Source organism: Diuraphis noxia, unplaced genomic scaffold (genome assembly GCF_037042655.1).
Source record: "Diuraphis noxia isolate RWA-SAM2 unplaced genomic scaffold, SU_Dnox_SAM2 contig0001, whole genome shotgun sequence".
NCBI classification, from domain to species: Eukaryota; Metazoa; Arthropoda; class Insecta; order Hemiptera; family Aphididae; genus Diuraphis; species Diuraphis noxia.
In genome coordinates, this window is record NW_028301711.1 from 72551236 (window position 1) to 72579002 (window position 27767).

The following is a 27767-nucleotide window of genomic DNA, read 5'->3' on the forward strand; positions in this document are numbered from 1 at the left end:
TCGGTGTTTGGCGAGAGATCAAGGAGGTGCTCGACACACCCTCTTTTAAACAATGCAAAAATAAATCGTCATATTAATTCACTGGAATAAGTGTGTAATAATACTAATTAGATTATTATGATGAATCGAAAAATACAATGTAGGGAACGCTGAAGTACCATCTCACGCATAAGTAACGTATCTATCAGTGTTCGACTTCAAATGTTTAAAAGATATCCAACTCAATGGAAACGAACTTTAATTGCAGAGAAGACAACACTAATAATTTATTACGCTTTTACTGAATTATTTATTAATAATTATATTTTTCTAGACCAGCACAAAACCAAAACAATTACACTCCAAAATAACAGTCTTGCCAATATTTCTTTCTTCGGGAAAACACATTCAGACCATCAGACCATTCAGTGTTGTTCATTTATAAGTTTATAGCGAATTTAATAAGAAAATATTATTATTTATTAAATAATTTTTTACATATTTTGACGGTATTTGATGAGATGACGAATATTATTGAATACAAGATTTTAAATGGTTGGTATATTTGACACAACTTCAGGCTAACCATATAATAAGTAAGTACCATCAAAGTCGCTGTTGATAGGATTTATTTAGAAACTGCAATATTTATTGCTTTAAACACATTTCTTCTTTGAATACATATAATGCGTAACAAATAATAATAACAGTACCAACTCAAGTTATTGCTTATTTAGGTAGATGGTATTGGATTGTTATTTTGTGCGATATCACGGCGTTTTATTTGTGTATACTCCCACACTCTAATATTGTCGTAGTATTTTAATGTATTAGGTACCTAGTGTAATGTGTGTAGAATAGTGGCTCTACTCGTGGGTACGCCAATCTTTCTCCGCGGTAACCGTAGATACTATAGGTACTTATATTAAAAATGTACTCTTATTATATTATTAAGTTATTTTAAACTTTTAAAGCATTAGTAAAGGAAAACTCAACACTAGTTTCGTGAATAATAAAAATGAGAGCAATTATTTTTTTATTATTTTTTTATTTAGTTGTTTATGACATCAACTACATGGTTATTAGCCGGCGTTACATATTAAATTTACATTAATTACTTACATATTTGCGTTCTACTTATTACTTATAAGTTATAATTAAAGATTTAAATTTTAATCAAGTTGGAATATTTAAATCAGTTGACGCAGTTCTGTTGAGTTGACGAGAGAGAGCAATTATTGTATTATAACAATTAAAATATACTAAAAGTGTTACGAAATCAGGAAACAAAAAGAAAATTTCTAACAGCAATATTAATGTCTATTTTTAAATCAATAATTTTATGATATTAGATAAAAATGCAAAATAAAATGAAATTAATGACTTAAAATATTTAAATTGTAAACAATATTATACTAGTTAAGTTATATTTTAGAAATCATTTTTAACAAAACATTTTTTACAAAATTAAATTAAATAGTTTTGATGATAAGAATTCATAAAACGTTAAACTCAAAGCTGGAAATATATTTAAATTTATGTGTAAAATGTACCTATATTATAGTTACATTACTAGTTCCTCAGTTATTTGAATGTGCTTGTAAAAATGAGCGATGTGATAATTTTGAATTATTGGTATTTCGAATGAAATGTAACAGTTGATGTCAATCGTGGTAATGATGATTTTATTCTAGGCCATTGCCTATATTTTTGACTAACATTACGCTATGTCGAATTGGAGTGACCATTTCATGAAAATATTTCAATTTCTTGAAATATTTCATATTTCATGATGTATATCATAATCATTTCAATTTTATGAAATGTATACATTTTTATGAAAAGATCGATTTCATAAAAATAGTTGTGGCATCAACGATCGTTCTTAGAATATTTTTCTTAAAGCAATCCAAAAATATCAAAACTATTATTACCTATAATATATTACCTATATAAAAATGTTTATTTGTAATTAATAAAAATTCAAATTTTTTATTCCAATAATTTTTGTATTACATAATAATGTTTACACATTACACTAATATTGTATCTATTCTTATTCGACTTATTAGTTATTTATCACATTTAATATTATATAATTACCTCATTACCATTTATTATTCACTGTTTTATACAACTGTACCACTGCTATAATTTTAATTGTTGAACTATAATGGTAATCACAAAAAGTTCTAAAAAAATGTTTCTCATAAGTTTTAATTACGGTGTGTTCTCATCTGTAATTTAAGCTTAAATTTGTAAATACACTCGATATTAAACGAAAAATACTGATTTTCTCTAACGGTTTTAGCTTTTTGTAAATAAAATACTTACATTTTTCGACATTAAGTGAACTATTATTTTTAATGTAAATTTAATTTTAAAGAATAAATTTGTAGTTTTTATGGTTTTTACAAAGTACCTACAATAGGATCTATAGAATTGGATCCACTATTTGAAGTTCATAGTGAATGCTTTTTTATTCCAGATAAAAAATTATATTGGACTAACTATAATCATAGATTCATACTTCACTGAAACAACTTATAGGCAGTATAATGAAATAAAAATTCAGAATTTTAGCCAAAAATCATTTAATTTGAATATCACAGCACAATTTTGTTCTCAATTAAAATTTAATTTTTAGTATTCTTGCTTAAGTAAGAAGTTAGTCTGCTTTAATTTATGCCTTATGGTTAAGGTAACTTAATACAATATGGTAATTTTTTCTGTATATCGTTGGGAATTGATTTAAGTGGAGTTTGACGGTTTGGACAATAATATTGCTTAAACTAATAAATTATAATATAAAAAGCACAAAATAAAAATAAAATATGTGTTCATAAATAAAAAAAAAAATGCCAACGACACGTAGTGTTCCCAAGCGGTCACCCATCCAAGTACTAACTACGCCCGACGTTGCTTAACTTCAGTGATCGGACGAGAACTGGTGTATTCAACGTGGTATGGTCGTTGGCGAAGAAGTTCAAATATTTTATCACATATAATAATAAACATTTACTTACCACTTACCACATACGTACCTACTTATCTATATCAAGTAGATGTCATAAAGAGGATAATAAGACCAAAATTGGTGTGATGAAAGTATCCAGAAAAGAGTCTCGTGGCTTATAAATTATAATAATTTACATTTACTTATTGATTGTACAACTTTTAGTTTAAAAAAAGCTATGTACCTACCTATAAAATATATACTAAGTAGAATTAGGTAGCTAATGCAATTCATAACATCAAAAGAAATAAAAAAATATTTTACCTAAAACTGCTTTAATCAATTAATAAATTATAACAATTATTCCAAGTAAAATAATACACCTAGAAAAACAATAAGACGTATATTTTTATTTTTTATGTTTGATACGATTGCAGCTTGTTGTGCATTGTTGGGTGCTTATGTAGTTTTGTCATAAGACAAAATCATATAAATGATCATAGACTTTTTTTACTAATAGACTGGCCCTCTTCACATTTCCATTGTGTCAAGACAGGTGGCGCTTTTCGTTTACTGAATTACTATGATACGGTACAAATGTACATATATATATATATAAATGAATATTATGTATACTACGAACGGGCATTGATTAAAAAATATAGTATTAAATATTGTATACTAAATCAATGCGACGAGTATATTTAGTGGCGTAGCGAACTCAAATACAGCGAAACCTCTGTATAGTGGACAGCAATAGGGAATTAAAAAAGGTCCACCATATAGGGAGTTGTCCGCATATTTATACTTGACGGGCTGCATCACTGCGCCATTTTTCAACGTAATATTAATTAATAATAATTGGTATTAATTGGTAGGATGAGCTAAAGGTCTATATTATGCGACCATGCTCATAATATAAATCCACAATTCTTTTAAAGCTCAGTATAGATCACGTGACTTAGATCGTTGACAGTGTTAATACAGTATTAAACCGAGTTTTCTTAAACCTTAGTTACGTGGTTTTGCGTCATTTTGGATCCACCGCTACCAGGGTCGCATGCTAGGCATGCATTTGTCAAGTTACCGCGAAACACTCGCGGCCGTTGGCGACGTATAAAATATTATATTATTATTTCACGACCCGTGTATCCGCGAATACTCGAATAATATGCAAGTCATTGAACATAACCAACAAAATCGTTTATATGTATTATCATATTGAATTAATTTATAAATTAATGTTTAAAGTACCTATTTTTATTTTTATTTATGAAAATCAACATACATAACATCCATCTTCAATCTGCACCAGAACTTCTGTAAACTAAACATATATATATATATTATATACATAGCTATTAAGATTTGTCTTGAAAAATGTTTATGATATTGATTAAAATGATATCAGTGCAATACTGCAATATTTAATTTATTTTTCTAAACCATGCGCAACATAGCACATATTTTGTGTTCGGCAGAACCAGTCTTATACAGGGTGATTTTTTAAGCATATTCGCCCCATTATTATGCTTAAATTATGCATATATTCAAATTCTGATTTTTGGAATATTTAAGTGTAGTTAAAGGCGATATTTTTGAGTACTTAGATTTTTCACAACTTTTAAGGAGTATCCTGTAGCGATACCAACTTTAGTTTTTCAAATGAAAACCTATATGTTTTAAAGCAAAATGTGATTCAGATAATTTTTCTGAAAATTTTGACATATTGCAATCAAAATTCGAACGAAAACTTCCAGAGTTATTCTACTTGAAATACTAAGGAATAAGGATAAAAGTCTAATACTTAAATGCCTACGTTGTAAATGGATACACGTACATATTTCGCATTTGTGCTATCGTACACTATTGTTCGGTATTTTATTATAAGTAGGTATACCTATGCTATACAAATGAATATTAATAAGTGTTTTATTATTATTTATTTTTTATTGCTTTTATAGAGTACTTTTTTTCTTTTATTAGTAATACAGTAATATTGACATTATTGTAGCTTTGTAGGTTGAATAAATTCTTGTTGTGAACAATAAGAACATAACATTTAACATATTGTTGTTTGATAACTATTATAATAGTGTATATTTATTAATTTTTATTAAAATATTAACTTAAAGTAAATATATGTATAAAATACCGCCTAAAGCGATGTGAATAGAACTACCTATACTATCAATAAAAGGCAAAAGGTATCTTAATTATAAGTTATAATTAATCTAAGTATTTTGAAAATAACATTGTACCTATAAAGAAAAATATAAGAATAATATGAGTAATAATAAGTTCTAAACACCCGATAATATTTATTAATTACAGCAAAATAAATAAAATATTTTATTTATTAACAATAGAACTTCAAATGTCTATAATAACATTTGGGTTTATATATATTTAAGATTTTGTTTTTAGTAAGAACTACTTAAGTATGAGAAACTTTGAATTAAACTATCAAGTCTTATCAGCTATAATGATTGAATATTTTATGAATTTTTAATATAAAATAATTCAAAAACTCCGTGATTTTGAATTCTGTTAAAAAAAAATTGAAACATTAGTAAAAAAAAGGACAGACGTGTACATATGAATTTTTAGTATTTTAAATTTTTAAAAAAACATTGTATTTGTGATTTTGTATTACATTTTAAAACTTTTTGACTTAGTGTAAAAATGTTGTCACCACTTTAATTGTACATTGCAGGCCAGTGATGTTTGAATATAAACAGCCTTATATATATATATATATATATTTAATAATTTTTCATGTCTAGGTTCACAAAGTAGAAATAGCATAACACAACATAAAAAATTAAAAATTAAATAGTCAGGAACCGATCATATAAATATTGAAATTAAAACGTAATAATCATTTAACTTTTATACACGTACCAAACTAGTACATCTGAATATTATAATGGAGTGGGTCTATCCGAAAATATAAACACGATTTGAATTTTTAATTAGGAAGTTTATATTCTTAACCATATTTGCTTAGTTGCGTTAAAAATACAATTTAACATTGGTGGATCAATAGGTTTGTTGAAAACTACTGGAAGAATTTTTATGCACCTTTTCTCCTATAGTCTTATAGTTTAATAGATCCGTCAGGAATCGATGAATTTCCCTTAAAATGATACAGAATCTATATTTAACTGGTTTTAATATTATTTTATACAAAGTGTCGCAATTGAAAAGTTAATACTAAATAAATTACTAATTATGAGCAGTGACACAACTAGTATCTATTAATTTTTTTTTGGTGGTGGGGGGAGGAGGGTTATACATATAAAAAATAAATTAAGCAAAAAAGATCTTCTCTTTAAAATTTGACTTTTAAAAACATTTCGGGGAGGAGGATCCACTCCCACCCCCCTAGGTTCCGTCATTGATTATTATTTTTTTCATTTTAAGTAAACCATGCATTTTTTAACAATTGCTTGACTCAGTTGATGCGATCAAAAATCTCTGTATGAGTCTGGACTGCAGAATGAATAGCAGTGCGAAATGCGATGACCTAGAGATAGTCTACAAAAGATTGAACTTATTAAAATAAATGTATAGACTGGGATTAAAAAGAATTTTTGATGAAGTTAATTTTATTTAATCATACAAGATTATAAAATAATTCATTGAAATATTCTGATAGAAATATTTATGGGGATTGTTCAACTTGTATTGACAAATTTGAATTATGATATGATGGAAATTTTGCAATGAAGGATAATATGTGTAATCCTATAAACTTAAATGAAACGCAAAAAAATCCATTAGGTAATTCGTAAGCATTCTAGTAAAATTGTTGTATATTTTTTATTAATGTTATTACTCTATTATTACCACACACAGCAATAACAAAAAGTTACAAATTTATAACTTTCTTCAAATGTTAATTTTACAAAATATAAATTATTCACATCCTATTTGATCTAAACCCGCGACAACTTAAAGTGAAATTGTCAAGTAATTTTTATGCATAAATAGAACAAAGAAGGAAAGAAATATACATTTTTATAGACCATAAGATTATAATTTAACCACTTATTATTTCAATTTATTTATTTTTTTAAATGTAAGTACTTATATATTTTTATTCCTTATTCCAAATCAGAATATTTTTTGGAATAATTGAATTTGGGCAAATAGCTTAAGAGTACGAGTATTTAAATTTTGATCGAGTGTTGTGGGGTACCAACCTATTTCAAGAAATGTTGGTTCGCTGTTACTCTGCTGATATGAATTTTAAATACCTACCTACTAAAAACTACCAATAAGCTCCAAATATTGTCCAAGATATTTTTATAGATTGAAAAATTCCGAATAATTTTTTACTCCAGAATATGAAATTATAAATGCAATTTATCGTACAAAAGAACATAAATTTAAAAATAGTAAAAATATAATCTTTTTCTAAAAATGTTGTTTTTCTACCAGCAGAAATTAAGTAGAAGAAATATTTAAAACCATTGCTATTTTCGGAAATAATAAGGGTATCATATTAAATGGATCATCCCATGGTAGTTTAGTACCTATTTATAGAATTTGTAGAATATGTAGATATTTAATATTATATTTTGTTAGGGTGAAACTGCGCCTCTGATTAGATATACGCAATACAACTATAAAGTTACACTGTAACCGAAGGACTTTCTAATTAAAACCAATGTTGCTTAATCGACATTTGAAATCAAATCCATTTCCAGCAGCAGTTGTCATACACGAAGGTTTTACAGGACTACCATAGTGACAGTCGGTTTGTGGTATTATAGTGGTGATGCGAATAATGAGCGAATTTAATAGGAACACGAATTTATTAGATTACGCAAATCGTAGTTTGATGAATGGATTCGTTACTGCTCGAGTAGTGTTCCGATATATTTTACAGGGACCAATCCGCTTATCTAAAATATAAATGAATTTTAATCATCTCAAAGTTTGATATTCGATTATTTTTTACCAGACTGTTCAACAATTATATTGTTTCACCGGAATATTAACTTAATAATGTACAAAATTGCTTTTCAAAAAGTGCTGAAAAACCAGTACGAAATATTTCCTCTTTTAAATAATGTATTATGTAGTGTTGGTTCAAATGAAAAAAAAACTACATGATTTAATCATGAAGTAATGATAAAAACTAAAATGAATCACCGTGTAATATGTAAATTATCTACTTTAGTAGGTGGTGCTATCACGAATATTTATATTTTGTCAAAATGTTATACAAAAATTCGCTCATCGTTCACTTCACGGTTATAGCAGGTGACAATTATTATTGTTACAAAACTATTTTGATATACCGAATACTATTGTAATAATTTAGCCTCCCACGGAATCACGTGTATTTCACGTAAAGTATAATTATTAATTCATCGCCATTTATGCAACACATTTACGAACCATTGTTGTCTTGTAATTATTACGTTCATTCCGTTCGTATTATAATTACGTTTTACGTAGTCTTCTATGCACAAACATACTATATATGTTATACTTGTAACGCATTCATACCTATGTCTAACTTGTAACGCACGTTAGGCACCGACTGTGTTTAGTGTCACCTGCCCTCGCCGAATATTTACGCTTTACCTCGTCCCCCCTCGTCGAAATTTAATGTCCTACGACCCCTTACTGGACGTAATTACCCATACGCAAGCGATCACTACTTATGTTGCATTATTGTTTTGGTTTCCAAATTTCATAACGGTAATGGGTTTTTTTTCCACATTTTTTACCTTCTTTTGCGTAAAACGCTTCTCAGTGATGGTATATAATATTTACAAGAGTGATACTTTAAAATGTACACGCTCAACTTTTCACAAAAAATAGAAACAGTTTTGTAAATATATATAATATATATGCTTTACATCAGGCATGTCAAACTCAAAGTATCAAGTGGGCCAAACATGTTGAAAAGCTTGGATATGCGGACCGCACATAAAAATTTCACAAAAAACATATTTAAAAAAAATTCTTATTCGATATTTCGATTACAGTAGTTTATCATCAGAAGATGAGACAGTATAATAATGTATACCAAATAAACCATTCTCTAAGAATCTAAGATAGTCGTGACACGGCATTAATATTTTATTATTTTTATTATTATATTTTGTTCATTAATATTGCTAGACGCGAGCCACAAAAAATTGAGCTGAGAGCCGCGTGTATGACATGCTTGCTTTACATGATCTGAATAATATTTTTTTTACGTTAATAACATGGATTAAATTTAATATCTGAGTCACTCATATTTCGTTTAAATACATGGCATATTTTACCCGGTGGACGTTTTTTCAAAATTATATCCCGCAGTTAATATCACAAGATATCAGATGTGCAATTTGTTGCTACGTAAGGTGGCGTATACGAACGAGACTACTCAGACTCAAACTAAGATGTCTAGTCACATGTCTTGTCTTGTTTGCTTGCGGAACAACATAATATCATACATTACAAAAATATTCAGACAACCGTTTTTCCATTGAATAAAACTATACATATTTATTTATTTGATGAAAAAAATAAAATGAATTCTAGCGAGTGCAAAATATCACAATGTATAATGGAAGTATGCTTTGCACCATTGTCAATAATATTGTAAACTTACTTTCTACGATGTTATACAAAACGTATTTTCTTAAATTGCAATGATAATAATAATATGCGATTTCGCATCTGACGTGTTCAAAAGTGTTTTCTACGTTATTATTTTAGAAACAATTTCAAAGTACCTACACTTTTTTTGTACAATTTTAAAATGAAATAATTAACGGAAAAAAATTTAAGACAATATTGTACTTTGTAATAAAGCTTTTTTATATTTTATAATTATCTTAAAATCACCAAACACGTCAAAATCGACTACCTACGCCATCACCATAGTCACACATTCGGACATATTTCGTACAGTTGTTTTTGGTTTCAAAGAAAATATCTGGCTATAAGGCAATAATTCTCTCAGTAAAATATTCTGAATATAGAAATAAATCGTAATCGGAGAGTCTGAGCCAAATTATTATAATATAGTTCAGGGTCACAAAAATTGAAAAATCTATTATTTCTTATCAGGCTTTGGGGAGTTTTTTTAATAAAATATTTCATATTTTATATAATGTATCTTTATCATATTGCATATTGTATATAAATGGTAAAACACAAAATAATACGTTTGAGCTATTTTTTCCTTAAATTACGAATTTATTAATTTTACGATTGATGGGATTTTTAAAGAAAGTTACTTTATAGATTTTTAAGATGAGAAATTGAGAACTAAGCTTTTTTACTGTAAATTTTATAGAAATTGTGAATGTATAAGTTCCAAGTAAAAGTATATATGGACATTATAACTATGATGTGGATGAAACCTTTATTGATACCGATCTGCGTGCACCCAAGATGCTTGTCGAGAACTACGAAACTACGATTACATTTGCCAACAATTAAAATAAGTTCGATTTTTCACTGTTCTTCATTTTAATAAATTTCTTTTATGTAAAACAGTGTATTAAAGCAATAAAATTTTTTTTTCAGAAAAAGATATGATACCTTGCCAGAATAAAAAAAAAATACGATATTACATGAGTAGTAATTGTCACAGGGCTAGTTTGAAATTATTAATAGTTACAATTATTATTAGTCGGCGAAAATAATTTATCAACATTTATTAATAAAATAAATTTATAACCAACAGAATTTACTATATTAATTACTGGCTAATGTTGTTAAAGATATTTTTATTATCTTATCTGTGTGTGCAAACAGGTATTTAACAATATTGGTTACTAATAAGTAATATAAGTAACAATAAGTCGAATTTAGTTTAAATTTCGTCAAAAACAAATTACTCTTAAATATTAAATTTCATCGTTAAATTTTATATTCTAATTTTATAATTAGAGAAAAAAACTTTTTATATATACATTGTTTAGAAAAAAATATTCTATCTGGATAATATGTAAAAAATTAATGTTACCATTAAAAAAAATTAGTTGTATCGCATATGCGCGTATCGAAAATGTTACAAATTGAAATTTACCTAAAAATGTGTATTTAAATACTATCTTTCATTCAGCGAAAACTTCATTTAAATGCATGGTCATCGGACTAAAATATTCAGTGGTTCTCTTAACCTCTTTCGTTTTTATTTTTAGATTTAATTTGAATATGTACATGTCCATCTTTTAATACGTTTTGTGCTTTAGACGTATTATATTTCGTACTCACGAATCTCAAGTACCTAGTACCTACCTATTTTCTGATTTTCTAGCTTTACATTCCTGCCTTATTTTGTTATTCTATTTTATTTATTTTTGGTAAATCAACAAACCATAGTTTTTTTTCTTAAAAAAAAAAAAATACAAAGATACACAATTTCATAATACTTCTCAATGCTTACTATTTGTATGTTCAATCTTACTGATATTTGCTACCACCCACCAACTAACATGGTTCACTAAGTTACTCTCATCACATTATATTATAAAAGGTAGGCATGAAACTTACAATAACGGTTTATTTTATTACACGGGTACATTCTATTAGATATAATTATATTAACAATATATAATGAATGCAACAATTAATTCAACCCTGAACCCACCATATTTTAACAAATTCTAAATAGTTTTGTAAAATTAAGATGTTGCCTTCAAGCAGGACATTAGGCAATAACATTTACAGCACTTGACACGATGACCTTTTGTACAAATTATAGAACAAAAAGAAGGGCCCCAGAATATTTTAATATTATAAAATAATCAGTTTTTATAAACATGTAGTTGTATTACATACTTTAGTAAGCTTTTTGATTACAGGAATTACATAAATGGTATGTGTCAAGAAACGAATATTCACATTGACTGAAGGTACAATTTATGACCGCCCTAAAACTGACAAAAACAAATAAGAATATGTAATCGGCAGAATCCTAGAACGATACTACCGGACAACCAATTCACAAAAATGTGGCATTACATATAAAGCTGCAGTTAATGATAAAACAAAAACACCGAGGATGCTCCACGATACGAAAATAGCAAGAGAATGTTGCAAAAATGCCTAACGAACGCATGCGCAACAAACGAAAAGCCAAAAAAGGGAACTCAAGTCAAACAGTCCAATGCTTTTAAGGAGCTGCTCGGGCAGACGTACGCATGAATTACGAAACAAAAGCTCAGTGTCGCCTACTTAAATTAAAAAATACTTGAAATATTAAATTTTTTAGTGACACTGTAAACAATGACTTGAAAAATTCACGAAAAATCATGCATGAAAAATAAAAAAACAACTCAGTACGTACCACACCCTCCACTCTGATCTCAAAATACCTTTTATCTCTCAACTATCAAAAATCTACTACAAGCGTTTCAATAGCCGCCTAGCTCACCATTAGAATCTCCTAATCTCCGATCTATCATCTGCTTCTATCTCAGGCAACCCGATTAAAAGACTTAAAACATGCAGTGGTGTCGTGACCTGCTATAGTCTAACAATTTTTTTACTATTTGACGTAGTACCTCCACTGGGAGGAATTTACAGTCTGTCTAATCTGCCTTTATATATATATTATATTTATTTTAGTTATATACCATCGATCTTTCTTATTGTTTTTTTTTTTTTTTTTTTTTTTTTTTTTTGTAACAGATTGAATAAGAAACTTGTGAACCAAAAAAAATAGTACGCATGCATCGGACGTCAGCTGATATTGCTGCCGACCGTGTCGCAGTAACGTACACACTATGACCACAACCTGAACATTGGTAACATACAAACTAGCGGGAAAAGCATAAGATTTGAATTTATTTTGCGGAGCGAATACACCACATTTCTAATAATTATAGTTAAAGAAATTAATTAATTAAATATAATTTTTTTTTTGTTAAAATGTAGGTAGGTACCTACGTCTTGGTAAGTGATAAGCAGGGTTCGGGACTTATAGCATTTGCATACTTTTTTTATTTATTGTAAAATGTAGCAGAGTATGAAATAAATTCATTTCTCAATGTCGTGATACCAAATCTAAAATTTGAATGGGCATATTTTTGCATATTTCATACATTTTGCAGGAAAGTGCTTATTTTTACGTTATTGTGCTTATTTTGCATATTTTGGAAAATTATCCAAAATTTCAATCGATCTAAAAAAAATAAATAGTAATGCAATCTATGAACCTATATACTATATACAACTCTTTATAATTTTTTCGTGATTAGAAAATATGATGGCCCGTATTGTTTGTATCGCAATTCAAAATTCGGAAACATTTAATTATTCAATGTAACAATGAAGGTAAGGCATAAATATAAAATTATTTATTTATTGAATTGAATTTTTAATTTTTCCCATCATTATATAGTTTACGAATAAAATTCAAAAAACTCGGAAATTCAAGAAACAATCAGTTGATTTTTTAAATTTTTTATGTGATACTAATAATTGTAATTGATAATTAGGTATTAATAAAATAATAGATATATTAAATGCATATTTTTTAATTTTTTGTGCATATTTTAGGGTTTTTAAGTGCATATTTTAGCGCTTATTACAGTGCTATAAGTCCCGAACCCTGGTGATAAGTGTATTACTAATGAATAATGATATGCTGACAAACGTTTCCCCTAAGAACCATTTTTTGTGTGTAATGATTTATCATTGGATTCAAATTTAACACAATATCCATTAGACGAGTGACCTATTCAATGACGTCTCGGTACGTCCTATAGTAGAGTGGTTACCTGCATGCCCACTTTTTCATAATTGTTATAGCAAATCCTGCGCTCTCGGAGTGGCATATAAAAAGCACATTATTTTGTTTATGTTAGCTTCTGTGGTAAGTATACACAGTAGATCTATGTTGGTTGTTGTATACTCGTATTCATTCACATATATAAAGTATAAATAATATAATATACTTATATCTTTGTATTTATCTAAAGATATGAAAAATATGTATTTCACAGCTGTGCATTCAGACTCTCTTCTATCAACTTATTTTAAAAGTGTTCTATGCTGGATTTGGATAGATGTCACACTAGTTAAGCATTTCTTTTATAGATTTTTTCAAATTATGACCATTGCTCGTATTCGTGTTTATAGATTACAAACAAAAAAGTCATGAATTGTTATTTTTATTCAGTTTATAGGTACTTTTTAGCAATATTATTATAGTAAATTTAGTTAGTCATTATAAATTATATAGAATTAACATTTAATATGTCAGGCCTGACACTTAGTACTTTGTTGGTATCTCATTGGAATAGCCGCAAAAAAACGCGAATTTTGAGCTCTCGATATTTGTAAGTAGAAGAGATGACGTACGTACATTAAGTTGTTAATAACTTCCAGATGGTGAATTAGTACTTTTATAAAAAAAAAGGTGACGCACAAAAAACCAAACAGATAGCGCCATGAGTATATTCTGATTTTTAACGATAATTTTTCTAGGAATAGCAGTTTGGTCGGTCGTATATCATGTCTTGTAATAAGCCATAGTCAATACTTTAGCTTTTACTTATAGATTCTGAGCGGAGCGATGAATGTATTAATTTTACCATGATGTATGTTTTTTTTTTTTTTTTTTGTGTCTGTCATCACGTTTTGGGGCGGTAAAAATGCTTCGATTTTTGACTTCAGTACCTCGTTCGATCAGAAAGTGAATCTAGTTGGTACTTTGGGGGGTCAAAAGTAAAAAATTCTTAACACTTTTCTAAATAATCGAGAAAAACAAACTAAAAATTAAGGGAAAAACGGGAAATTTTACGTACATTTATTTTTCGACAAAATCGATTTTGGTTTTTGATGTAACTTTAAAACAAAACAAATGACCATAGATACATGAAATTTTCACCGAATGTTTATATAAGTATATTCTATACACTATGCAATTTTCAAAAAATTTTGACTTAAGTTAAACTATTCATAGGCATTTGAAATTGTCAATCATTATTAGTTTTTTTAAAATTAATATCGATAAAAATGTATTTGTTAGGCAGAAAAGCTTGAAAATTTAATACAAGGCTTTTAACATATTGCTACAATAGCAGTTGAAAAATAAAAGAAATTCGTAGTCACAATTTTTTTTTATAAGCATTCAAAGTTTGAATTTTGACAAAATACGTAAAAATCACGAAAATTCACAAATTATTTTAAGGTAGAAATTCATAAAAAATGTTCTTTTTAAATCTAAGATTTAAAAATTTAATACAAGATTCCTTACAAGTTTTTCAATCTTTATCACAAATAAAAATTCCACCGGAAATTCAAATTAAATTTTTATGAGCATTTGAAATTTAAATTTTTACATCATTGGATTTTCACTTTTAGCGATTTCCTTATTTTGGTGTAACTCTAAAACAAATTACCGCAGATACTTGAAATTTTGACTGAATGTTTATATAGGCATTTTATATATTTGATAAAATTTTCAAAATATTTAGATTTGTTTTGAGCTGTTTACTGACATTTTAATTTTTCAACTTTTTTAGTTTTTTTTTCTATAAATATCGATAAAAATGTATTTGTTCGGTAGAAAAGCTTGAAAATTTAATACAAGGCTTCTAACACATTTTAACAATTGCAGTTAAAAAATATTAAAAATTCGTATGCACGATTTTTTTTTACAAGCATTTAAAGTTCAAATTTTGACTAAATACGTAAAAATTACGGCAACGGCAATGTTCAAATTATCTTAGATAGAAATTCATAAAAGTTTTTCTTTTTAACTCTAAGATTTGAAAATTTAATACAAGTCTCCTAATATATTTTTACAATAGCAGTTGAAAAATAAAATAAATACATAGTCACAGTTTTTTTTTATAAGCATTCAAAGTTTGAATTTTGACAACATATTATGTAAAAATCACGAAAATTCAGAAATTATTTTAAGCTAGAAATTCATAAAAAATTTTCCTTTTATATCTAAGATTTGATAATTCAATACAAGGCTCATAATATATTTTTACAATAGAAATTGAAAAATAAAAGAAATGCGTAGTCACAATTTTTTTTTACAAGCATTCAAAGTTTGAATTTTGACAACATATGTAAAAATCACGAAAATTCGCAAATCATTTCAAACTAGAAATTCATAGAAATTTTTCTTTTTAAATCTAAGATTTGAAAATTTTTAATAATCTATAATATATATTCTAGACAGATAAATCGTCTTCGCTCTGAATCGTTTTTCGTATACAATGATATAATATCATTGGATTGAAATTTAATTCCATCCATTACAGTACTTGTAACTTACTGTACAGCAGAGTGACATCCACTTACTCGATTTTTTAAAATCCTAGCTATAAAAAAGAAAATTTTCATGATTTTTACGAAATTTTATAAAAATTCGTAACTCAAGCTCTCATAGACATTCTTGCTTATTTAGACATGTTTGTGAACTTGGCGGCACTTATTTAGCAGAATTCAATTAGACCTATCCAACAATTTTGTTAGACATTGTTGGAAAGTATTTACTATTTGTTGGACAGCCGTTAAAAAATTAAGAGCAATTTTCCAAAACAACCGCTAAGTTCACGTTAACAGCCAACACTAAATCAAACAAATCAAAAAATATTCAAAAATGTTTAAAACGGTTTGTTGGACGTTGTTGGAAAGGCCTCACAATTTGTTGGATCTCCATTTATTTTAAACGAATTTTTGAAAAAGTGCGGCTCACTTCACACCAAGTCGGCGATCATTTTTTCCAAAAACTACCAAAATCACCCAATACTGTTTAAAACGGTTTGTTAAATGTTGTTGGAGAGGTCTCACCATTTTTGGACCTCTATTTATTTTTGAGTTAGTGACTAACTTTTTCTATATGCTTAAATTTATTAAAAAACAAAATATAAAAGTATAATATTAAGTATAAAATAAATGGAAGTCCAACAAATGGTGAGACGTCCGACAAACCGTTTTAAATATTTTTTAATATTTTTTGATTTGTTTGATTTAGTGTTAAATAACGTGAACTTAGTGGTGGTTTTGGGAAATTGTTCATAATTTTTTAACGGCTGTCCAACAAATACTAAATACTTTCCAACAATGTCGAACAAACGTCCAACAAAATTATTGGATAGGTATAATTGAATTTTGTTAAATAAGTGCCGCCAGGTTCACAGACATGATTTATACTTAATTTTTTTTTCCACCAACAAAAACTTACTCGGAATCTTATTGTATTACATTTCAAGTTTTTTGTTCTAGTGAAAATGTTTTATTTGCATTAATTAACAAAAAACCAATAATAATTTAAAATGTCTTATGGCTGTTTAAGTTTAATACAAGTAGAAATATTTTGAAAATTGTATAGTGTATAGAAAATGTGAATATAAATATTCAGTGATTATTTAGTATTTACGGTATTTTTTTTAGAATTACATCAGAAAACAAAAAAGTTTTTTCTATAGTTAATTTTGAGTAAACATTTCAGTTTTTCCTAAATGTTTGCTTGTTTTTTTCAAGAATTCGAATAAATGCATAGTGAAATGAAACACTGAGGTTGAGCCGGTAAATTATTCTGCATAACAATAATATTAATATACTATTGGCCTATTGAAAATTGTGTAGCATGATATATTTATCTTGAAAATAAAACTTTCACTGGTTATTCTTATATTTTAATATTGTTTGAAAATGGTCATTGGCAGACATAATACGATTGTAAAGTTCAAACCAATAATTAAAAAGCATTGAATTCTTATTTCACAAGCTTAATAATGGTAGTACAAAAATTAATATAATATACTAATAAATTCGTTTATATATTCACAATATAATCCAAAATCAAATTTTGTGAATAGCAATTTTTTTACATAAATCGAATCATATTTTTGTTATACATGATAAATCTTGTTTGTTATTTAAAGGCCTCGATTTTATTCAATTTCGATAATAAATAATTGGATTAATAAATTAAAATTTATAACAAAAATACCAAATACTGAGTATACACCTAATTGATTTATAAGTTCTTTTAAACGTAGCTTAATTGGTCTCAACATATTTTTTGAAACAACTAAACGAATATTATTTATAAATTGACCCAATTAGCATAATATTTGTTATATAGGTTATATTAATGTAATTTTAATAGCATACGTAAAAGCAATGAAATAGGTACTTGCAAATAAATTAAATATGGAAAACGTGAAAAATTAAATTACCGTAATTTATATAAGAATGTAAATAATATTGATCATTTCTTAACATTGGTATCTTAAATATTATCTTATTATAATCAAAATACAATTTTACATATAAATCAGTAAATACTATAAATAAAAACATTTTTTGTTTGCAATCTTAAATATTGGTCTATCATATATTATTATATAACTAAAAATTGAATAATTGAATAATATTAAATAGTACTTTTAAAAATTAGGTCCACGTTAAAAAGAAAATCAGGTACATCAATTGCCGTATTTTACATCTCTCAGAACGAAATAAAATCACATGATGTCTACATTTTTTATAATTTTTATAATATTTTAAACGCATCATCAAAAAACCATCATGAAACTACTTATTTAGTATAGTTAATAAGTTAGTTGCCAAATTGTTAGGTCTATTATTCTATGCCTCAGTATTTGTAAAAACAATATCATAATGTAATAACAATGGTGAAACGTTCATTAAAATGTTATAATTCATTATTATTTTTTTCATAGTACCTTTCTACCTATGTAAAAGCAAAAAACGAGATAGAATGAATTGAACTTTTATTCTATGAACTTGGCACTTTAATATATTTCGTAATGAACGCTGCTGCAATATACAGCATATAAATTAATTGATCAAAGATCTCTTTCAAATTTTTAATATGGTGATAATTGAGAACTATTAGGTATATTAGAGAATAATGTGCGAATTTCTAATAATTTTGATTCCAAATTTGTAAAAGATATTTGATTTTATAAAACGGATTGAATTTATAGAATTTATACAAAACACGGGCAATACGATTACATTATATCCAACTTATATAAAGCGTGTCTTCCAAGGATTTCCGACCAAATCAAACGTAACCCCGAAAAGCCGCACAATCCTTAGTAGAAATCCTAAATTAAAAATATCACCTCAACAATACGAAAAAAGCCTCACAGGGTTGGCTACACTAGGATTATTATTTATACAACGTCCTAAGAATATCGATCGAAATCGTACGAATAACGACGTATAATTTTCTTTGTGGGGGTGGAGTGGACGAGCGGACTAAGGCGTCGGTTGCGACGCACGCAGTCACTGGTTCGAATCTCGGTCACGGGCGGCATCGCTCTTTGGGCATTTCGCGATGTCTGGAGAGAGAGGCCGCCGGTCCCCAACCGGGCATGGCAGAAACCCACGGGTGCCCATTCAAAATTCTGCCAAAAAAACCCACAAGTTAAAACCTTACAGTACCTTCCCCTACAGTTCCCCAGGCTAATGACCTCAGTTGTCGAAGCCCTAGCCATAAAAAAAAATTTTCTTTTTGTATTTAACGAATAGGTAACAAGTCCTTTCATAAAGCGACGACAAAAATTCAGTCTTTGATTTACAGATTCGTTGGTTAGTGAAAGTTATTATAACAAACATTCAACAGATAATTTATTATATCATACGTTATTGTTAATGAAGGAGAGGATTTAATGAAAAAAATAAATTTTAGGTAGTTGAGTCCACGTTAAGAACATTAAGTTATTAGATAGCGCGTAGTCAATATAAATTATGATTTTATTTAATTATAAAAGTCTAGAATTTGTACGGATACAAAGTTAAAAATAATTTGTTGATATTTTTTTTAAAAGAACATCTTGGTAAAGTATCAATTTGATTTCTAACCTTTCAATAATTATTTTAAATAATAACTAAATGTTTTGTTAAAAATGCAACCTACTTAATTCCTTCTTATTGCACACAAAATAAATAGTTTAGGCAATTACATAGAAATTTTAAATATATAATTACATATTTAAATCAATGAAAATGTACTTATATGCATATTTTTGTTTAAAATTATTGTTTACATTATTATTGAAAAAACTAATTAATTAATTAATTAAATTTAACTAGAGTTATACAAACATGTTTTCACTTATAACTACGAATTATTTTTCAAATAAACTGCGCTAAAAGCTTATTTATTGAAACATTTACTTATTATTTTAAAGTTAAGATTGAAAAATGTTCAATCTTTATAGTTGAATGTATAATCTTTTGAAATGTAATACATGGTTTCTCATAGATTGTTCTTACTGAAACCTACAATTTAAAATTAAAATAAAATACAATTTTCTTAAAGACATTTGAGATAAAATATTGAAGAAAAAAGATTCTTAAACGAGACTAACGATTATAGTTATTTGTTATAAAATATTATTCCTGGTGACATAAACTTCTTCGTAGGACTTGTATTATTATATTTTACAATACACAATGATATTTTCTAAAAAATAAAAAGATTAATTTTAAACTATTGCCTATTTATACTATTAACTTATTCTTAACCTTTCTACGGAAAATTGGTATTGCCTAAAACTAAATAGGTAAATAATATATTTCATAAACATATAAAATAAATTTAGTATTGCAATAGTTAATAAATAAATCATAAAAATTCGATGTTTTCGGAAAATATTGATATAACTTACAGTATTATAACTTATAACTAACCTTAGTATTGATTAATAGACTAGCAATATCATTGTATAATGTATATTAATATATATTTATTACTTAGGGACATGCAGGGACTTATTTAAAAATTATGTCTTATGTAGGTAGTGGCTCAACAAAAAATACAAATTGAGCGTCGGTAGTTAGGTATAAGTTATAAGTTATATTTTTCATCTCAAAATAATATTATATGGGACTATTCATAGATATGTCACTAATAATGCTTAGGTATTTAATGTTAGAAAAAAAAAAAATGTTGTTAATAAAATTTTTTTTTCGTTTCAACTGAAAAGTTGTATGAAATTTACATTGATATCTTTTAACAGAACCCCACTAAATTATAATAATATACAAGTTTTTAAGGATATAAAAAAGTGATATATCTATTTAATATTTACAATGTAATTGTAACAAATAAGACGATCAAGAATTATTATTTTTATATTATGAGAATTTAAATATGCGTTCAGATTGTAGGCGAACAATTCAATATATTTAATTAACAAAATCTCTTGCATGATTTAATTTTCATTATAAGTTATAATTAAAAACGCAGCATTATTTTTATTATATTTTGTTGAATTTTTACAATTTATTACACAACATTATTATTTATTAGACTTTTATAAAACCATAAATTGTAAATTTTTTGCTAAAAATATTATGATGATATCAATAATAATAATATGGAATAATAACCTAAATTCGAAAATAACTTCTTTAGTTATTATGATTTTATAAATTGAATGCCATCCAATTATTTGGAAATTTGTCGATCACTATAATTGACACCATAGTCTCTTTCTAAATAGGTCTTTGGCTATTTATCTATATGCAGGTTGCTCAGTGTCTCATGATACATTTTCCAGTGCACGGTGTTATCGTTACCGTAGTCATTAACTTTTCATAATTCATTTTATTGAAGTAGGTATTCGATGTTAAGAAATTATTACAAATTGACGCACCATTGTATAATGAGAATATTTTGGTTTACTAAAGCATATGATGAATAAATTGTCGTTTTCGTATAGGTACTTATCTAAAAATCTAAACGGCCAATTTATATAGAACTAATTTATGCAAATATTTTATAAGCTCTGTGATATTACTAATATTTATCACGTACCTATAGGTATTAAAATTGGTTATTTATAAGATTGCAACTTTAGGCAGGAATTGGATTATATTATAAATGTATAACTAACACCGAGCTTGTGAGACACTCGTAACTTGTTGCATTTTAATGATAAAGTATATAAATGTTTTCATTAGTTGAATTAAATCAATATAATATTATGATAACTATAATATTGTCACTGTAGTTATACATGTTTTCATATTTGTATCGTGGTCTGAGCTGCAGGTTTTTAAATGAAATACAAAACTGAGATACTTAACTTATCTATATTTTGTATTTTGTAATTTTTTTTAAACCAACTTGTTACTTATATATACATTTAAATGATTTCTCGGTAATGAGTAATGACTTTAAATAAATTGATACAAGTTACTAATACAATTGTATTCTTGTTTAGTTTTTAATTATCTAATTGAAGTAGGTACATGTTGAAATGTCAATTAACATTTTTTTTTTGTTTTAGAATTTTTTATTGTGTTGGTAATTGTTTTATCTGTTATGTAACAAATAATTTAGGAACTTATATATGGTCATAATTTAGTACAAAATAACTTGACCAACTTTAATTGTAGTTTTTCTATGTTATGTCAATCTAGAAATGTTATTTTGTTTTTAACTATTTATATTGTACTCAAATATACACTTAAAAACACTGCGGATAACGCTAAAAAATTTCTATATAACTCGACATTAAAATGAATTATTCAAGTAATACCATTGGATTTCCTGCTCAATTTCATATTATACTTAGGTACCTACGTCATTGCTCATCATGTTTTCAGGTTGTAAAAATATACTCACATTTTAAAATAGCAATTTGGTGTGGTTAAAAATTAAATATAGGTAGGTATATACTACCTATATATATATATATATACCTATAAAAGCCAAAGTACGATTTATAACGGATGTACATTTTTTAATCTTTTAATTTATTAAAAATATACATAGTCAAAAAATACTTGTTAAAATAAAAAGTAAAAATTATACTAACATATTTTATGGAAGTACAGAATTTATTTCTAGTATTATATTATTTCTAGATTATTTCTCAGTAACTCTAATATCAAACCAAACTAATAAATAATACAAAAACTGAAATGTAAGAAATAACCTAGTCGGGTACCTAACAGAAGAGTTGGGTATTTATTTTAAAAAAAGTGTAATAATTATTATGAATTATGTTCTTACCATGAATATCACCAAACACATTTTTCCGGTCTTAGTACTTCAACTTAAAACTATAGCATGATTACAATTATTATAATTAGAGATAGGATGTTGATGACTTTCGCATTATTTCCATATACAAAGTTAACTAAATTAAAATTGTTTTTCATGTTTCATTAATTCAGAAAAAATATTCTGTTTTAAATTTAAATTTTAAATTTTAATATTTTTTCGTACAAATATGATTCTTAAGTTCTATTTTTTAAATAATAAACAGGTACACTTATAACAATATTTTGATAAAATGTTGGGCAATTTGTATTGTCTTTTTTTTAGTTTTTAAGTCATTCAAACATTTTGGTCATTTTTAGTACTTTTTAAGTCATAGACATCCTATCACTAATTAATATAATTAAATATGAATAAATTTAAAAACTATCTTGTGATTAAATAAATAATTTTTAATAGCAATGAGATACCATTTTCCTTTATTTTCCTAAAAAAAGAATCTTGTTCGGTCTTCTTGAATAAAGAATTAAGAATACCTTTTTTGCCATGTTATAATATTCAATACAAATAAATCTTTTAATAATATGATACCTACACAACACTACAATACTTATATGTTAATATCGGTTATTTTTGATTAAATTAATTTGAATATTATTCAAATGGAAATAAACATATTTTCAATTCAATAAATTGTTTGGAGTGAAATTGAAGCTCTCCTTTTTTTGTAGAGGAAAATGGACAGTGGTGGTAAACAGTATTTCCTTTTTTAAAGAAAATAGTGCTATCCAAGTAACCAGCTGTTATTTTCATATTTCATGATTACCTATCGAGAATCGAATTAGAAAATCGATAATCAAGAAACGGTTTTATTGTTCGTGGTAATTTGGGTGATATAGTGCTATGATAGGTAATAGTGCAATCGCGTATTAACTTAATTATAATAATGATCTCATTCAATTTGTACCTACTTGGGTGTTACACATTGATCAGTGTAACACAAAACGAATTTTATAAATGTTATAATACATCGTCGATGATTAACAATTGTATGTTGAATATTCGTATCTCTAACAAACATAACCTTTGAACTAGATAACGGCTTACCTTATTTACTTGAAATATTTGACGCATATATTTAATGCAATACCGTCCATAGAAAACTGTGCTCACTGCCAGTGTTTAGTAGCAAATCTCATGCCACGTTTTATTGTCATAATTTTTGTTTTTTATTTCCACGTTCACGGAAATTGTTTTTCTCTTAACGGGGGCGGTACCGATTCTTTGTGATTTATAACGCGTGAAAAATCATATTGATTCCGATTTCAGAATGTGATCGTTTTAAATATATATTCTACAATCAAAAACCAGACGAATAAGGCAAAAATGAAATCTGAACACATCTATGGTCTGATTGTCTTGACGCTGTTCACCATATTGGACATAGCTTCATCATGTGAGTACCTATCCTATTAATCATTATTCATTATTATCGTTATCGATGAGACAAAAATGTTATTATAGTATAGAAATCGATAACAAATAACAGTGTTAATTTTTTTGTTTTTTGAACATTTTAAGGTAAATAAAACTTTAGTTCCTGTACTAATAAAACCATTTATTGAGTATATAAAATATTTTACAGTTCATTAATTTTATGATAATGGGTACGCATCTTGATAACCTGTTTTTAATATTTTCTTTAGTGTAAATTATTATTATTAATTGATTCAAAATAACACCTTTTGTTGTAATAAAATATTTAATATTAAAAAAAAATCATAAATTAAATTACGTTTTAAGTAAAAATAATTAAATAATTATACTTATAAGTACTTATAGGTAAGTTAATGTTATTATCAGATGTTAATATCGAATTTAAATTTTAAACAAATATTTTAAAAATCAACAATTGGACGAGTTCAGTGATTATGATTTTAATTTAATTCTGATTGTATAGAAAATGATTTTTATGCTCAATCTAGATTTAATTAAGTTTGCTAATGGGGGTGAATATTAATTGTTTGATAATGAAATCAAGTGGATTGTAGAACAATATTATAATGACTGCTGAGCAATAAACATATATATATATATATATATATATATATAAAAGCCGGGATATTAGCTCATAAATTATACATATCTTGGCTTATTCTTGTTTAATTTGACATTAAAAAACAATCTTGATAAATGCGTTGCTTTTTACGAAATATAGGTATTTATTTCGAACTTTATTGATTGCTCGTGTTGAGTAATCAATTATTATTTATTTTGCAACAAACTTACAGCGAATTAAATAAAAAAAAACAATTATAAACTTAAGAAACATTATTTGTATGTAGGCACCTGCCTATGTACAACAAATTACCTGGATAATTAGTTATATTTAAAATTTATATGAGTAGAATAGAGTGGAACCGCAAAACCTTGGCCCACTACTAATATAATACTGTTAATATAAAGTTAAAACACTTTTAACTAATAAGTTTGTTTTTAAAAAATCATTTTTTTATTATGTAATTATAATATGCATGAACTACATAAAATATTAAAATAACAACTTCAGTAAAGTGAAAAATAGTGTCACCAAACCCTATGTTCAGGGGAGGCAACCGCTTGACCTTTTTGAAGTGGTTGTATGGGTCGTAGGTGTATAGGATGGTTGTGGATCGGGGTAGGATATGATTGTGATGTATAAAAATAATGCATATAAAGAGCAATTTAATATAAATATTCCCGATTATCAAAAACCGATGCGAATACATGAGTTAATTAGGTGTCTCTGGGTGGAGCGGGTATTAATTTTTGTACTTTGCTCTACCTATAAAATTTGAGTTTGGCGCCACTGGTGAAAAATATATATTTTTTCCAAATGTTTGTTTTGAGTTGAAATCAATTATGGAAGAAAAAAAGAAATTTTGGTAGGTACTATTCAACATTAAATAATTAATTGGTAAATATATTTATATATATTATGTAATGAAGGAATTACATTTTGAAATTATTACACAAACTAAGTTATGTATGCATAATATATAAGTAACAAAGGCTATTATTAAATTCACTAGGTTATATAACATTAATTAGTTACTGAAATTGATATGCAAAAATAGATACACAAAATTATGAAAATTCAGGTTCGATTACCATATTTTCCCCAACTAGCTAATTTTTCTTCTAAAAATAATTACTTAGGTTTTTAATCTTATGAATTCAATAGTAAAATGTTTCACCAACCATTTATTAATTCATAAATAACTTACGTTTACCGAATTTGGAAATACCTATTATATTGATTCACTTAGAATGTGCAAAACTTTGTTGGTATCCAATATATGTAGTAGAGCTTTAAGTGATGCTAATATGGTATATGGTTATTTAAAATATACACATCAATAATATATATGTAATAATAATAATATGGCAAACGGAATATTGTAAATTCATTTTTGAATTATTAATAATTATCAAATCTTAGTTCTGGTTGTAGATTTATAAATTTAAGATCATATTTAAACTTTAAAAAGTAATCACATAAGTCTATAATTCGTTCCAAAATTTTCAAAAATATTTTCTTGCATTTGCTGTTAGAAAAATTCTCTATTTTCTATACTTAATTTCTTAAGACTTAATTAGGTACTTAAGTTTTTATCTGGCAAATTAAAACTTTGTTTAAATAATAAAAATTATATAAACGAAAATTAAGAAAAATCATGTAATAAGTGAAAAAAAATATGACAGCAATATTAATTTGTAAAATTAAAATCAACCATGTAAATATTACATTGGTTATCTTACCCTAGTATGCTGGCAAAAAGTTATGATCAAAACGATCATAAATCAACGCATCTTGCATAGAAATAATTATTTTAAACTACTTAAAAAAAAAAATTATTATTAGCCTTCAGTCGTAGACTATTATGGCTCAAAAATTATTACAATATTAGAGATACATATTAATGATAATAAAAGTAATAGTAGTAATAATGATATAGGTAAATATAGATAGATAACGAACATATAGCAAACAGTCAAGATATACAGCACAAAAGATAATTAATATTAATATAGGTGGTATTTTTTATTTGAACATTCGATGACGATAATATAGATATATAGGATATAGACGTACAAAATATAAAAAATAATTAATATACAGATAAAGAAAAGATGGTTAACAATGTGGTATAGCGTGATTACGCGAGTAGATATATTTGGAATTGTCACTTACTTAATAGTGAAGTAAGAAGGGAAAGGAGGGGTTTTATGATATTCGAGAATTCGGAGATAAATGCGGTTAACAAAGTTTCGATCCTTGAAGAAGGTTGAGAAAGATTTTGACCGGAGGAAGCGATATGGGCATAAGACGGTTGATTGGTACCAGAAGCGGCTCTGGTAAAATTGTTTTTAGGATGAGTAGTTAAACCTCTCGCCTAATTGGAGGTTAAAGATGTTTAAGATTCTTATAATTGGGGCAGCCTTTGTAATTGGCGGTGTGGTCGCCCTTGCATAAGGCACATCTGGCTGGAGAGTCACGTGACTTAGTACAGGAATCCGAGTTGTATTCTTTCCCACATTTCACACATCGTGGATGATGGTAACAGTATTTCCTGGTGTGGCCGTAATACTGACAATTATAACATTGTGGAATGCTCTTTGATGGATAGTTTTTCGACAACGATTGTTGACGAAGAAAAATGGCAAGGGCGTTTTGTCCGAAAAATCATCTACATACCTCATGCATATTGGTGACGTGGTGACCCAAGTAAATTACTTTAGAATATAATACAATGAAATACGCAGATAAGTATAACATGGTAAATACTAATATTGGTAATACCTATA

At 26.7% G+C, this 27767-nt stretch overlaps 1 protein-coding gene, 1 non-coding gene and 1 pseudogene across 2 annotated transcripts in view; 1 reads left to right on the forward strand and 2 right to left on the reverse strand.

Moving 5' to 3' along the window:
- LOC149061615 (uncharacterized) overlaps nt 1–27767 on the reverse strand; it is a 587539-nt pseudogene that overhangs the window by 275085 nt on the left and 284687 nt on the right.
- On the reverse strand, nt 2839–2957 carry LOC149061628 (5S ribosomal RNA). The gene has a single exon (XR_016190034.1). It is a non-coding gene; the product is annotated as a 5S ribosomal RNA (ribosomal RNA).
- Apoltp (Apolipoprotein lipid transfer particle) overlaps nt 24087–27767 on the forward strand; it is a 124495-nt gene continuing 120814 nt past the window's right edge. The window contains exon 1 of the mRNA XM_089218145.1: nt 24087–24375. Within this exon, the coding sequence (XP_089074271.1) occupies nt 24306–24375 (70 nt within the window). The 5' untranslated portion in view covers nt 24087–24305. The remainder of the gene's footprint in view (nt 24376–27767) is intronic.